We start from the raw sequence: 16,035 nt of genomic DNA on the forward strand, positions 1-16,035 counted from the left end.
CCCCGAGGCAAAAAAGGCTCCACATTCACTGGTGTGGTGGCTTTTTCTTCCCAAGAATTTAAGGCCATTTAACCGTCCCTGTGGTCTTTCAGTGAAGAGTTGTAGAGATTTCTATACAGCTAAACGTGTTCGGCTAGTCTTCCCTCAAAGGTGTATTTAACTGTTTTTTGTTTTTTTTTTTAATTGATTTAATTTTTTTTAATTACATCTATTGCATATCTGTCTGCCCTGGAAGAGGGATCGCCCCTCAGTCGCTCTTCCTGAAGTTTTTTCCCCCTGTTATTGTTTTGTTTTTTTGGGGGGGGAGTCCCAGACAGAGAGATGTAGTACGCTGTAAAGCCCTCTGAAGCAAACTGTGATTTGTGATTATGGGCTTTAAAAATGAAATTGACTTGATTTGAAGGTGTCCAAAAGCGTAGCGCACAGTAGGCGCCTAGGTGCAAAATTCAGAGCTGCACAGCCAAGAGCCACGGCAACTATTGGAGCCTTCATTCTTGACGTGAAAGACAAAATATCTATTTACCTCGCACTGCGGAAACAAAGTGAGTCAGCAGTTTTTCCTGTTCTTCTGTTACAGTAGATTTAGTAATTTCAGGGAGATCGGGCCAAATACTCCATATAAATGAGTATCTGGTAGGGATAATGTACTTTTTATGAGTATCGTCAAAGTAAAATGCGTCAATATCGCACTGATCAAAAAATGTTCTGAAGCTCAATCCTTTGTTTAAATTGTTTTCTAACAAAGAATAAATGCAGCAACTTCTGATCAACTCATATCAATTCAGGTTTAAGTAACAACCTCTGGTTTAAATTCAGCCTGTTCTGTGTACAGTTGTGGATATAGATAATTAAACTGGTTGAGCAGATCTTGTAATGAGCATTTTTGTCTGTTTTTTTGATATTCAATTGACCAGATTATGTGAAAATGTAAAATGATCAGTAGCTGCAGCACTGCTATGAAATAATCCCATTGTATACAAAGTGACCGCAGCAGAAACAGCAGAGTAACAAAAAGTGGTTTATTGTCCAAAACCGACAAGCAAGACATGTTCATGAAAAACACTACAAAGATTACCAATGACCAAATAAATCACTGAAAAGATTTGATAACCGTACATCAAACAAGTCCTCACAAAGCAGCTAATGGGTTTCTGCCCTCAAAAGCACCAATGAACCAAGTATATAAAAATATGGCACACTATGAACTAATAAAAACATCACCTCACTGATACACTGTCATAGCAAGATGACGAGCACTGGACCGAAAAATGATACTGAAGCGACCGACAGACTTTCTGAAAACTGGAGTCGATTCTTAAAATTAACACTGTCTTACATTTCTGCTGGGTTTTGTCAAGCAAATCTGAAGCATATTTACAGTTCGATTATATCCAGATAAAAGGAGAAACAAATGATTGATACACCGTAATACGAATGAGTCCGATGGTGTCTTGCTTGTCTCTGCCTCCCCCCGTCCTGACCCCCCAAATCTCGTCAAAAGTACAATGAAGTTCAAAACTACAGTTTCTTTCTCTCCCCCTGCCCTTTTGCCCCATGTTAGTTTTTCTCGTCTTTTTTCTCGTCTTCAGTGGGATACGAGTGCCAAGTGAGTCTCTCTTCGTAGAAAGAGATGACCACCTGCGGACACTTGACGTTGGCCTCCTTCGCCGGCACAAGGTCAGCTTCGTCCGAGTTTTTCCTGCAAACAACACAAATACATATTTAACTCCCTTAGGGACTGTTTTTTTACGTTTCATTCTTCATTTTTTGATAATTTTGACTGTTTATGCATATGGCATGAATTTGGCAATATTTTATATTTTTGTTTAATCTTGGAATTTCCAGCTCAGCTCCTACTATAAGATTAAAACACAGTTGTTTCATTCATACTGTTATGTGCCAAAAGTGTGCCACCAAAACCCATTCAAACTGACATTTTTAAACCCACAGCCATCAAAACATAAAAACGTGCACTGAGGAATGCACGATAATTATCGGACCCATATTGGTCCCGCCGGTGTCCGTGCCGCTCTCATTCTCCGCTGCTGTCACGGCCAGTGTCCCCGCCAGTGTCCGCTCGGCTCTCATTCTCCGCCGGTGTCCCCGCCAGTGTCCGCTCGGCTCTCATTCTCCACCACTGTCACGGCCGGTGTCCCTGCCGGTGTCTGCTCCACTCTCATTCTCCGCCACTGTCACGGCCGGTGTCCCTGCCGGTGTCTGCTCCTCTTTCATTCTCCACCAGTGTCCCCGCTGGTGTCCTGTCTGGTCTCATTCTCTGCCGGTGTGTTCGCCGGTGTGTTCGCCGGTGTCTCCGGCAGTGTCCACTCCGCTCTTATTCTCCACCCGTGTCCCCGCCGGTGTCCGCTCCGCTCTCCTTCTCCGTCAGTGTCTCCACCAGATTTGGCATATGGAGAGGATTTATGCTATTTCCTCACTGTCGCAGTCAATGTTGCTGCAAATTATTGACATATCCCAGCCTCCAATAATAATAAAAAAACTACTTTCCAAAAAATAATCATTTTTTTAAATCTAAAAACATAGTGGCATCATGACAAAAACCTGGCTAAAGGGTTAAAATTCTGAAAATTAATGAATAAACTCAGTGAAATTAGAAAATCATATTAATGTATAATATTTTATCGCCTGATTTTGAAAAGTGCATTATGTGTACGGAGCGATACGAGCGTGAGTATTTGACACTGCACAAATAATAATAGTGCATAAAAATCAATGTTGGTGCTGATCATTGACATGTCCCATACTGTCATATGTTGAAAATAATAATTTTTTTTTTTTCATCTAAAAACATAGTAGCATCACGACAAAAACTTTTCATTTAAGGTGTAAATATTCTGAAAATAAATGAATATTTAATATTTATGATCAGGACTGATGCAGATTACAAAATTATCTTAATGAAAGTAGAAAATAATATTAATGTATAATATTTTTTAAAGCTTAACTTTGAAACGCGAGCGATGTGATTGTGTGTGTAATATTAAAGCCCCTGAGGATTAATGACGCATTTTATTTCCCTGACAGTCGAGGCAGTTTTTCAGTCGCTAATGTTTCAGTTTTTAACAGCCGTCCAGCAGTTTCTGTGCTGCATACAAACCATTTCATGAGGAACATGAGCTCTCCTGTGGAATCTGTGGCGCCAATAATCCTTTCTGGATCCAGCCCTCGAGCAAAGCCCCTCAGCTTCTCTGTCTGAGGATCAAACGACAAAATACAACTTCAATCAAAACATTTCAGCATAAATACCAACCACATACAGTATGCCAAGCTTCCCAGCTGAATTTAAAATAAATCCACACTAACACAATGCCAAAAAAGCAAAGGGATTTTGAGGAAACTATCATTATTTTGTGTTTGTGTGCAGCTTTTGTCTTCCTCATATTTAAAAGGGCTGCTGCAAACAATTACTTTCTTTATCAATAAATGGTTTTATTAATGGAGTGCCCTTCGTCACGAAGCCTGAGATTTTTCTATTTGATTTTGGATTATAGTGAAGAAATTAAGCTCTGTGGCAACCACACGTTTATGATACTTCCACGTTTTTTTTAGCGAGATAATCTTCACAAATGAAAAACACTTTTAGGATTTTGAAGCCATTTTTTTAACCCTGTGAGACTTGAATGAACATCACTTTCCTTGTTCTTTGTTCAGACACCTCCATAAGTATTTAAAACTTTGAAATCTGTGCAAATTAGTCTGATTTCTTTTGAAAATATGGGAAAAAAGCAAGAACTGTTCCACAAATTGCAAGAACTTAGTAGATTTTGAAAAATATTTTAATAGGTAAAAGGGGAAAAAAACTTTAGTTATAATGATCGTAATTATATATTTAAAATTATTTTACAAATTTATAATTTTAAGCCCCTTTTTTATGTCACTTCCTTTTAATTTTTTTTTTTTTTTTTTACTTTATTTTTTGTTTGTTTCTTTTTTCTAAGTTTCAGGTAATTTTCTTGCACTTTATAAAATATTTTGCCAAAGTTAGTTTTTTTGGTAATTTCTTATAAAGTTGCTCAATGCGCTGAACAAACTATTAAGTAATTGCTAAATTCCTAGGTCTGCAATGAGTCTGCTGAGTCTGCACGTGGTGTGAGGTTTGGTATCAGCCTGTGTGTTGGGTGTGTGAACACACAGAGGTCATGGTGCACGTGGAGGAGGGAGTCTGTAATTGGTAGATTGGTCCCAAATGAAGGCGCTGTTGAAGTGTGCACCTAAAGCCTCATATTTGGAAATCCAGCATCCTTCTTTATCGTGAGCCTGTGATGTGGCTCACCTTGATGTGGTTTCAGGTTTGTTTAAACTACAACAAACACCTGCTGCCTGCAACTCTTCATCTTTACCAACTCACTGTGTCTGCTTTGTGTTTTACGGCTCTTTCCTGGCGATGTTTTCAACCGCTCTGCCCCCCAAAAAAACGAACAAAAAACAAAACGCTTTGTGGATCAAAAGTTTTAAACTGTTTCCGCCTTTTGTTCCTCAAAAGCAGCCGAGCGAAGCAAAGAAAACAGCTCAACAGTGCCGGTTGAATCTTTTTTTATTGGACATATTACATTTTCGACAGATTACATTTTATCAGCGATGAGACTATTTAATCTGACAGCAGGGTCAAAATACCGATTTGTTTCCACAGAGGGTTAACAGCTGGCAGTTGGCTGTCGTCTTTGTGATGTTTTCACTTGCAACTTTTAACAGAAAATATGGCATTAAGAATAACTGTGCTGCTTCTTTGAGGTTTTCTTGGTGTGTCAGGGCTCTTAGAGGAATTCTTCACTTGCAAAATGACCATTTGTGTATCAGCAACTCACCGTGCGTTACCTTGGTTTTGTGAAGAAAACTTTTTGGATTCTACGGGGAACGAAGAATCCAAAAAAAGCAAACATTTTTAACAATTTAGACACAGTCTGCATTAAACAACAGCAAAAATATGTCCACTTTTTGAAAGAAATCAAACAAATGCTCTCAGGTTTCAGAGCTTTAATTGCTAATTAAAGGCATCTGAATGCAGCACAAGAAAACTGATCTTTATCCAGGTGTGAAAGGGTTAACCCCAAGTATCATTTATGGACTTCAACAAAAACAAAGAATCGGGACTTACGTCGTCTTTTTTCTTCTTCGTTTTGCTGTCGTCTCCATCTGCGTCTCCGGCTGCCTTCCTCTTCCCGTCGTGTGCTGATTTCTGGGACTGCAGGAACTCTGCGATCAGATCTGGACAGTCCAGATTGTCTTCTGGCTCCCACGTGTTGTCCTCTCTGCAGACACAAGGACATAAAACACAGTATTACATTAATAATGTAATCTCATGTTAAACGTCCCAGTATGTCATTCTCTTCTTACTAATAATTTTTTGCCATCTGTGATTTAGGGGAATATTTAACCCCTTAGGGCCCGCTTTAATATTACACACACTTAAAATGTGCTTTTCATAATCAAGCTATAAAAAATGTTATGCATTAATATTATTTTCTACTTCTATTGAGTTCATTTTTTAATCAACATCAGTCCAAATCATAAACATCAAATATTCATTAATTTATAGAATTTTAACCCTTTAAATGCCAGGTTTTTGTCTTGATGCCACTACGTCTTTAGACATTTTTTTTTAAATTTAATTTTAAATAGGGGTCGACCGCTATTGGTTTTCAGGATTATTAGCAGTTAATAAGACCAATAACAGATATGTGGAACCGTTATGCAATTACTGAAAAAAAAAATCTTTCTGTCAATATTTGAAATTTGGAACATAAACTCCAACACCAAACTTTGGTTAAACGCCTTTTTCAAAACCGAAACTTTCAAAATCATATACAGCAAGTTCCCAGCAACTTTTTTTAAAAATAGAGTCAAGTAAAAAAAGCAAAAAACAAAAAGTAAATAAATAATTATAAAAATATAAAAATAGCTCCCTATGGTTTTGCAAACTTAAAGGTCCTCTTATGCTGGCACTTTCTTTACACCTTTTAATTAATTAATTTGATCAGTAATCATGAAAATCAAACGCTGAGACAGATAATGAGCAAAACACCAAATATTGACTAACAATCGGCCGCCTAGTTTCAAAATACAACATGGTTATAAAATGACATCATCAGGTGGAAAATAGTAAAAAATGATAAATTCCAAGGTAAAAGCCCTGAATGACACTCAGAAATAATACAAGTCGTGTTTTTATGCTTTGGTGGCTGTGGGATCAAAAATGTCAGTTTGAATGGGTTTCAATGTTTTGCACTTCACAGTCTGAATGTAACTACTTAGTTTCCACAGTGAAATTCCAAAATTAAACAAAAATACTTGCAAAAATGTATGCCATATGCAAGAACACAAACAAAATGATTGAAAAAATGAAGAATGGAAAAGGCATAAAATGCCCCAAACGACAGGTTAAAGAAGAAAAAGACAGGAAAAGACAGAAGGCATGAGGTGATGATTTTCTGCCCCACATCACTCACTCAGAGAAGCCTTTCCACTTGAGAAGATACTCTACTCTTCCTTTCACCACTCGCCGATTCAGGACTTTTTCCACCACATATTCTTCCTCCTCCTCCTCTTCCTCGGCCACTTCATCTGGCTTCTTCTCCTTCTTCTCCACCGTGGTCATTTTGCTCTCTGGCGGGTCAGAAACTGGAGTTCAAAACAGAGAGTTACCGATCCTGAAGACACCCGGAGAGCATCCTAACTGTTCACATTCAGCGTTTTAAGACGTGTTTTTGGGGGACTTTTCTTTTTTTTAACAAATCAATCTGCTGAGTGCAGTTTCACAAACACTGATGGTGTCACACACATGATCCACTCCTCGACACACAGCTTACCGCACAACGACAGAGTGATGCAGAGACATTCATGTTAGAAAGTAATGATTATATGAAACCTTCTGTAACAGCGGGAACATCGTTAGGGGGCTCTGTGGTCAGGCTCATACTCATCAGTCAGACCTGGGGACCAGCAGCTTCCTGGTCAACGTCAACAGTGTTGCATCATGGGAGCATGCGAGAAGCAACGTGGCAGAGAGGAGAGAACAGCATTGGGTTTATTTAGAATAAAAGGGTAACAATGGGAGGCAATGGAGATGAGCGGCAATCTGCGTTTCACTGATAGTTTTAAAAATCCACTGTGTGTGTTTAATAATTTTGTCTCAGTTGTTGATTTTAACCCTTAGGGCCTGTTTTAATATTACGTTTGTATCGCTCAGTGCACAAAATTTCACAATCAAACTTTAAAAAACATTATACATTAATATATTTTTTTTACTTTTATTGAGTTAATTTTAGCCATCATTAGTCCTAATCATAAATATCAAATATTAGTTGATTTTTAATCATTTTAATCCTTTAAATGCCAGGTTTTTGTCATGATGCCATTATGTTTATAGATTTAAAAAAAAAAAGATTTTTATTTTTTTTAAATAGGCCTATACTACATGCAACATATTTTATTCTTTATTATCACGGCCTGGGATATGTCAATGATTAGCACCAACACTGATTTTTATACATTATTATTTTTTGTGTAGAGTTAAATGCTAACACTCATACCGCTCTGCACACAACATGCACTTTTCAGAATCAGGTGATTAAAATTATTATACATTAATATGATTTTCTACTTTCATTTGGGTTTATTTTTTAACAAACATCAGTCCTAATCATAATTAGAAAATTTTCATACATTTTCTGAATTTTAACCCATAAAATGCATGTTTTTTGCCATGTTTTTAGATTAAAAATGAATAAATAATTATTTTGAATTTACTACATGCAAAGTAGTTTTTTTTTAAACAATTATCTCAACCTGGGATATATCAATAAATTGCAGCAACACTGATTGCGACAGTGCACTTCGTGTAAACAGCCTGATTTTCTCCATAATATGGAGAAATACATGCCAAATATGTCAAATTGACATCATCCGGTGGAAAATAGTGAAAATTACAAATTCGAAGGTAAATCTGGAAATTCTGATCTGGAAATTCCCAGATAAAACAAAAATACACAGTCTTGACAAAACTAATGTCATATGCATAAACACAGCCAAAATTATCACAGAATGAAAAAGGAGGAAGGTGCAAAATGTGCCAAACAGTCCCTAAGGGTTAAAAAAGACTGCCTAATCTGCATTGCCTAAAGTTACCCATGTACCTTTTGACATGGTGTAAACTTACTGGACTTCTTAGGGGGTTTGATGTTACAAAATATGAAAAAATGGCCCTAATCAGGATAATTACACAGGGTCGTTACCTCCACATCCAACAATCTGGTGTTCTCTTACAAAGTCGTGTTTTATAGCTCTGTGCTGCGTGTCTTGTGTTTGTTGTGTCATATCACCATTGTACTGACTTGTGAGGGACTGTTCTTTATTTATTACAGTAAGAGGCGGTTGGGGTGTGACTTTTTTTTTTAACTTTTTTATTTTTTATTGATATCATGATCCTCCCAGGAACTACATGTATTTTTGCGTGACTCAGGAAAAAAGCATGACCTTCCCTCCACCATAAATAACCATATTTCACAGTTTCTGGCTAAATGATAGAAGATAAATGGTGTGATTTTGGAGATATTTAAAGAAAACATGCTTTTCAAATCCTCTTCAACTTAAGGTCGATTTAAGACTTTTTAAGACCAACAACAACAAGAGTTGAGAAAAACTACAACAACTAAAAAAAACATAAATAGACCAAAATGACTTATAGCAAAGGACAATTTTGCAGAAATGTTTATTTCAACAAAATATATTTTTGAGGAAATTCTTGGCAGGTTGGTTTTGTATGGCGATTTGTGTTTTGCCACAAATTTCTTTATTAAATTTCCTTGAACTTCATTTAAAAAAAAGGTGCAAGGAACTTTTAGTATCTGACGCTGAAAGGTTCAGTTTTTACTAAACATTTGTTAAAGGCGTTTAAACAATGTTTTGTGTTGGAGTATATTATATATTAAATCATTAATTTCAACAGAAATGTTTTTTATTGTAAATGCGTATCTGTTCCAAATCTCGGTTATTAAGTTATTACTAATAATCTGCATCAGACCTGAAAAAAACAATTTGGGTCAACCCCTTAATGTAAACCACCTGCTCCTCTGATAAATAAAGCACAGTCCCTAATGAATGGTGGATACTGTATTACTGTACTAATATTTTACTTTTCTTGATGCTCTGGTTTCAAAATATCTCACTTAAGTAGCAAAAGGTATGTGATAAATGAGAGTTTCTCTTATAAATAAACATATAAATGAAATGTGATCACTTTACTAATTAATAATGCAGCGGTGCCAACATCAACAACAGGAGGTTTGCACACCTGGCGGCGGCTTACCACGACGTGGAGTGTAAATATAGAGCTCATGATCACAGAATAAGATATAACTTATGTTAACATTGCTGTGATGTGAAATAAATTTAAATTTAGGGTATTTTTCTTGCTAAAATTAGCGAGCACACAGAAGAAAAACAGCACGACAAAGCGTCGGAGGCTCCTCACTGTCTGTCTCCTCCATGTTGCTTTTAACAGCAACTAATGCAACAAACATACTCTGTCGATTATAATAATTATAATAATAAATGTGATTACTTTAACTACACAGTTTCCATCCCCATTGAAAACATGCACATTAACGGCTAGCTAACGTCAGTCTCGTGCACATTCAAACAACACGTTTGGAGGGAGGAGGGAAAATTAAACTCACCGATCACTTAAAATCTAATGTATTTTTCTAAATTTCCACCGATTTGAAACAACGCGACAGTCTTAACCGTGTGTTAATGTAGCGATAACGTCTGGATTTGTTAAATTTCAGAGCCGCCAGCTCGAGTACAGTGAGGTGTTTCGTTTCCGCCCCTTTGTCTGGTCCGAGAGAAGACGAGCAAAATCCAGTCCAGCGGTCCGGCGGAGCTCCGCGCACATTCACTGACTCATAGAACATGTGGATTTACTCACCAGCGTCAGGGAGCGAGCGGAGCTGCGCGCGTATGATTTAGAGATCTAATGTTACAGAGTCTGCGCAAACAGCGGACTGGATTAACGGAACGGACCTCACTGCATCAATACAGATGATATATACAGAAGATAAATACTTTATTTGAGGTACTTGTACTTAACTTGACTTAGTTCACTACATTTCAGAAAGAAATAGAGTATTTTTTTTTTTTTTACTTAACTACATTTATCTGGTGCCGTGGTTAGTTTACAAATTAAACATTTTACACAAATGAAGACTTTATAAATTATCATGTAAATATGAAAAAAAGAAAGAGATTAAAAATAAACTTTTTCCATACAATATATTTGCAAAAAGTGTATATAATATAAAGTAAAAACATAATAATTATAAAAATATGACGTAAGAAAACATGAAACTAAAATAAAACATTTAAAACTACATTGTATTCAAGAACATCTGAAACAATTAGTTGAATAATCAATCAGTCAGGTGTTTAACAGAAAATTACTGACAACTATTTTGATGGTTTAGGTCATTTTAATGTAAAATATTTAATGGTTCCTGCTTAAAAAATGTGACGATTTGCTGCTTCCCCTTTTAATACTATTTATAGCTTTAGGGATAAAATGAAAACATGCCTTTTAAACCTGACAGATGGATTTGGGGTTCAAAGGGTATTTAAAAGAAATATGAAATACAAAACACAAGTCCCTCCTCCCCAGTACTAAAAAAGAAGAAGGAATGGTATGTCTTCCTCGTTTTGCATCATTTCTTCCCCCAGCATAAATGACAAACAGTCCCTAACTGTAATGTATTACTAATAATAACGTTAAGGCTTTTGACTGTTGGTTACACAAACCAAATAATGTAGAGGTGTCACTTTGGGCTTTGGTTAAATGTGTTAGCATTTCTCACTATTTTCTGCCTTTTTTACAAACCATCAATCAATAATAAAGCAATTAATAGAGAAAATTCTAAGCAGATAAATCCATAATGAATAATGTATTTTTTTAATAATAGTTTAGCTGCAACTAAATCAGCTGTAACAGTAAAATCCCGCTTTTACGTTAATGCACGAGTTATAATTATTTTTACTTGTAACAAATTATTTTTACAGTCTTATAAGTACTTTTACGTAAAAAAACTGAAAAGCACCACTGGATAGGAGTTGATTTTTCACATTTATCTCCTGTAATTCTCTTTTTTTCGACGCGTCAGTGAACGCAGCATTTGAGCTTTCGTCACTTCCGGATCAACAATCTCCTGTCAAAGATGGCGGCGACCTTGTGTGCGAGATTGCTACCGAAACAGGGTAATGTGGCTTTAATACTGCATTTACAGCGTTAAATATCTGTTTTTAACGTTTTAGTAATTTTATTGGCTGTTTTATTTAAACTGTATGAAGCTAACAGTGTTAGCTGCGCTTCAGTTAAACAGCTGGAGCTCGTTTAGTTAGCCGTGTTAGCACGTTAGCTGCTCTGTCTTGTTAGCAGGTATTTATTTTATTTCTCTTCATTTAGTCTCACAGCTTCAGTATATAAAGTGATAATATTTTTATTTTTAGATTTATAGATTTTTGATAGTATTTTTGTTGGTCGAAACATGATGTTTTACATATTGCTCAACATCATCACATCATTAAATTCATTCATTTACTTTTCTTTATTTTATTTCATTTATTTTTGAGAAATCAAACACCACATTTTCCTATAATAATGTAAAGTTTTAAAAGATATAATCAATGACAAATCTGAAAGAGTCTTGACAAAGTGTCTTGGTGTTCAGACAGTGTTAAAGCTGCTGTAAAACGGTTTCTGTGTATAGCAGCAGAACGTGTGTTTTATTTTATTTTATTGTGTTTTTATTGTCTTGTGTTATTATTGTTTTTATTTTCATTTTATTTTATGCCAATATTTATTCCTGCAAGTTTATTTTAACGTCTAGCTTTTAACCTTTTTTTGGTAATCTTTACTTTTTTCTTCTTTAAAGAAAATGAATATAAATATAAATATCTCATCTCAATGTCATTGTTGACATATATTGTATTGATGCTATAAGTGTGAACAACTGCATATGTAAACAAATGTAAATCTATGTTAACTGCTGCACTCCTGCAACACATGTATATATACAAACATACATATATATATACTGTATATATATATTTAAACTTTTGTTTTTGAAGACACATAATACCCCATTTTCCTATAATAAGAAAAAGTCTGTAACAAAACAATCAATGACAAATCTGCAAAAGTTTTGCCAGCATTTCTTTTTGCGAGAACAAAGCCAAACTATCTGAATGTTAATTGCAGAAAGAGCAGTTTGTGTTTATGTCTTTAAATTTTTAGCAAGTCGTGTTTGGCGGGGTTATAGGAAAATGAATGTGGATACATTTTTTTGTAAAGCAGGTGTTTTTGTGACTTTCAGGATGGCTTCCCCTGACGCAGAGCGTTCGTCACGGCTCCAAAGCTGTGACTCGCCACCGGCGGCCGATGCACTTCCTCAAACAGAAGATGTTGGCGGTCACAGAGTACGTTCCTCCGACACGAGTCGCTCCTCCAGGAGCTTATCCATCCAAAACCAAACGAGTGCAGGAGGTAACACACCCCTTCTCATCTTCTCTCTGCACACACAAAGGGCCGACAGCAGATATGTAACATGTTATCGAGTTTCCAGAGCTGCATATTATGTGTACACTACATGGCCAAAAGTTTGTGGACACCAAAGCATTTTATTCAGAAAGTCTAGACATGAATTAGCTGATATGGCTGTAAACCCCTAAATGCTTAAGTTTGTTTACTGAATATGTCCAATGGACATTTTATTTTTATTCTCTTATTTTATTTGTTAATATTAAAGATCTAACTAACTAAAATAAATAATTCGATATTTTCAGGCTCTCCACTAGATTTTCTCTCCCAAATTTAAAAAAGCGTTTTGTAGGAAAAACATGTTTTTATTTCCTCATTTAAGGTATCATAAAATGTAAAACAAGTTGTGTTTGTGAAACTGGGGTGTCACATCTGCATTAATATAAAAAAAATAATCAAATTTATCTGTAGATAAAAACATCACATTATCCTCAGACCTTGCACACTCATTAGAGCAGTACACACACTGTAGGTGACAGCTGATTTTCTTCTTGTCAGTAGCTCCTCTTCACTATGAGACAAACTGTTTTATTCCACCAGGACAGCCCTTTCGCGTTAATCTTGAAGAGGAATTTGAAGGACATATTCCAGGACTGTAAGATGATCGCTGTGGCCCAGAATAACGGCAGTAACGCTGAAGAACTGTTGATTCTCAAACACAGACTTTGTAAACACGGCATCACTGTCAAGTTCTTCCCCAACCAGGTAATAAGCCCGAGTAACATTTCTTTCCAACAAATGGACCGGAGACACGTGATTCTCTCTGCCGCCAAAAAGGGCCCAAACGTTTAACCTGTTGCAGGTTACTAGCTGTCTGTTGTTTTGTTTATCACATGTGATTGAGCTCTAAACAGTTAAATTCCTGCCTTAATCTCCTAAAATCTATTTCCTCAAATGAATTCCAGGCTGTGAAACCTGCATCATCTCTGCAGCTGCTGCACACAAGTAAATATAAATAAAAGTAAATACTGAAAGTTGAAAAACACGTGATGATTATTTCTGTTTCCTTGACACAAAACACACAGTACTGGGAAAAAGGCAGAGAGACTTGGCGATAAATGTCCCACAAATGGCAATAAATTAGTAGAAGGAACAAGAAAATTACTTGATTTTTAAAAATGAAAGATTAAAAATAATTGTAATAATTGTAATTATTTCTATATTTAAAATTGTGTAACAGAAAAACATTCACATATGTTTTCATCACTTTTTGGGGTAATTTTCTTGTTCTTTTTTTTATTTTCAGATAACTTTCTTGTAATTTTTTTTTTCAAAGTTATGGGCTATGTCTTCTAAGTTGCTCATTGCCTTCTCCTCGTGTTTTTTTGCTCAGGTTTTAGGATTTTTTTTAGTTCATTCTAATCTTTAATTGTGCTTTTTTTTAGGTGATGCTGTCGTTCCTGAAAGACAGCGTTTACTCCAACATGGCTCCTCTGTTCATCGGCCCCACGGTCCTTTTTGTCAGTAAAGAGCCAAAAGTGAGGGAGATGCTGTCGAGCCTGAGGGTCAGCCCGCACGTGACCCTCCTGGGTGAGCTAACTGCTGTGTCTCCACACAAAGACGTACATTATCATGCAGAATGATCATTTAATTTGTTTGCTGCAAAAGTCAAAGTCCCAAAAATACAGAATTTCTCAGAAATTCTTCAGTTTTGAGAAGCTGTAGCCAGGAAATGTTCGGTAAATTATTTTAGTAAATGTGCTCCATAATTATAAAATATTCTTCTTACATCAATCAGTTACTTATTTTTTCAGTCCATGAGAGGAAAATAAACAAAACTAATACACCAGAATCTTAATTCAGAGCAGTAAATTCTCTTATTTTTTATTCGTTAATTTAACTGAAAAATACATTGTGATGATTAAACCGTCGCTCACCTCTCAACAGGAGCCTGTATAGAAGACACGCTGCTGAGCGCGCAGGGCGTGGTGAGCTACTCCAAACTGTCGACGATGGCTGTTGCCCAGGGTCAGCTGGTCAGCGGGCTGATGATGCTGACCTCCCACACAGCCTCCATGCTGCAGCGCCACCCGGCTCACCTGTCTGCCCTCCTGCAGCAGTACGTCAAACAGCAGAGCTCGGACGGCGATGCAGAGGGAGCTCCTAACGCGGAGGAGGCCACGTAGAGCTGCAGAGGATCAGACTGGGACTGTGGCCTTGTAGATATCAAGCTGCTTGGAATGACGGGGACGGCCGGTTTGGATGCAAAAAAAGAAGTTTAGAAAAATCTGACTGGAGCAGTTTAATTGGCGCTAAATTAAACTAAACCGTATATTGTGCATCCAGCCGCAGGATCAGTGAGGCTGCTGTGAATGAAGGACTCTGCAGACTGATTTTAGTGCATCCCAACTTTTCGATGGAAGTCTTGGATGAACAGTTCTGCCAAAATGTCAGTGTTGCCCAAGAAATTCCTTCATTTAAAGATAAAGTCACATATAAATAAACTACTACAACACAATCTGTTATTCAGTCTTATTTGTCTGGATTTAAAAGTAGAGTTGAAGAAGAGTTGAAGATTTGCCTGATAATCATTTAAAAGTTGTTTTTAAGTGAAAGATAACAAGTATTTTTCAAACTGGACCATTTTTTTTATGCTTTTTTGTGTCAAAGTGACTATGGAGACAACAATTTTTGAAATTGGTCTCGCATTGAGCAAAAGTGCTGCAGCCGACTGCTCCAGAACGGTGCACTGTCACTGCTCAGGACGCGTGAGGCCGTCAATTTACATCGGCTAAAAGAGCGTGTTTTTGCCACTGGCTGACTCAGGTTCTTATTATAGTTTTTTGACAAAGGATCAACAAGGAGATAAACCTTTTTGTTAAATAGTTAGATCCTTTTTTGTTTAACCTGAAACCGCCCCAAAATCACTGTTGCCAAAGCCATCAGACTTCCATTTCATTAAACATCAGTCAACAGAAACCAAATAAAACGAACAAAGCCCGCCTTGGTTCATCTGTCTGCTGTTCCAATAATAACCAGGTCTGGTTTGAATTAAAAAAACAATCTTATTTCACACATTTTGATGTGAAAATATGCTGATTCGACACACGCTAAAATGAGGCTGTTTCTGGTTTAAAAAAAAGTAATGTACTCTTAATCTGAGCCTGTCAGTGGCAAAAACGTGCACTTTTAGTGGTCGGAAATTGGCAGTGTGCACGTGCTCCTGAGTGGTTACATTGCAGCCTGTTTTGCTCAAAACTGGACCAGTTTTAAAACTGTTATCCCCATTAATCGATTACAAACAAAAACCTGGGAAAATAGGGTCCGGGTTTAAAAATACACAAGTAACCCTTTAAATGCCTTAATCTTTGCATTAGATTTGGCCAAAGTAGCTGAAACTGCAGAACTGCTGTAAAGTGGCATCATGAAAACCACTCCAGCCAAAATAAACACAAGTGGTCACAGATCCTGATACGTTAATCTGCAGATTACAG

General features: G+C 36.6%; 2 protein-coding genes across 3 annotated transcripts; one reads left to right on the plus strand and one right to left on the minus strand.

The window, feature by feature from the left end:
- Nucleotides 1–1,005: 1,005 nt before the first annotated feature.
- cbx1b (chromobox homolog 1b (HP1 beta homolog Drosophila)) lies at nt 1,006–9,874 on the minus strand. Of its 2 annotated transcripts, XM_042507888.2 has the most exons (6): nt 9,693–9,874; nt 6,884–6,965; nt 6,465–6,636; nt 5,114–5,267; nt 3,116–3,210; nt 1,006–1,699 (listed from the first exon to the last, which is right to left on the minus strand). In XM_042507888.2, exons 2-6 carry the CDS (start codon nt 6,936–6,938, stop codon nt 1,558–1,560), a joined length of 618 nt encoding a protein of 205 aa, XP_042363822.1. In that variant the 5' UTR covers nt 6,939–6,965; nt 9,693–9,874; the 3' UTR covers nt 1,006–1,557. The 2 variants fall into 2 exon arrangements, with proteins under 2 accessions (XP_042363822.1, XP_087925743.1); XM_088069617.1 differs by lacking the exon at nt 6,884–6,965.
- A 1,295-nt stretch (nt 9,875–11,169) lies between these two features.
- mrpl10 (mitochondrial ribosomal protein L10) lies at nt 11,170–15,059 on the plus strand. Its single transcript, XM_088070549.1, has 5 exons — nt 11,170–11,259; nt 12,378–12,547; nt 13,142–13,306; nt 13,987–14,131; nt 14,489–15,059. The coding sequence occupies exons 1-5, from the start codon at nt 11,220–11,222 to the stop codon at nt 14,725–14,727; spliced, it is 759 nt and encodes a 252-aa protein (XP_087926675.1). The 5' UTR covers nt 11,170–11,219; the 3' UTR covers nt 14,728–15,059.
- Nucleotides 15,060–16,035: the final 976 nt, after the last annotated feature.

Source organism: Plectropomus leopardus, chromosome 19 (assembly GCF_026936395.1).
Source record: "Plectropomus leopardus strain MGB_pleo_1.0 chromosome 19, ASM2693639v1, whole genome shotgun sequence".
NCBI lineage: Eukaryota > Metazoa > Chordata > Actinopteri > Perciformes > Serranidae > Plectropomus > Plectropomus leopardus.

Excerpts from the sequence above, each read along its gene's own strand:
- mrpl10 (XM_088070549.1), top strand. The coding sequence starts at position 11,220 with ATGGCGGCGACCTTGTGTGCGAGATTGCTACCGAAACAGG. Across the intron at positions 12,548-13,141 it reads AAACCAAACGAGTGCAGGAG|GACAGCCCTTTCGCGTTAAT; the intron begins GTAACACACCCC and ends TTATTCCACCAG. Across the intron at positions 14,132-14,488 it reads CCCGCACGTGACCCTCCTGG|GAGCCTGTATAGAAGACACG; the intron begins GTGAGCTAACTG and ends ACCTCTCAACAG.
- cbx1b (XM_042507888.2), bottom strand. The coding sequence starts at position 6,938 with ATGAGTATGAGCCTGACCACAGAGCCCCCTAACGATGTTCCCGCTGTT. Across the intron at positions 5,268-6,464 it reads AAGTGGAAAGGCTTCTCTGA|AGAGGACAACACGTGGGAGC; the intron begins GTGAGTGATGTG and ends TTGTGTCTGCAG. Across the intron at positions 3,211-5,113 it reads CGAAGAAGAAAAAAGACGAC|ACAGAGAAGCTGAGGGGCTT; the intron begins GTAAGTCCCGAT and ends TTTGATCCTCAG.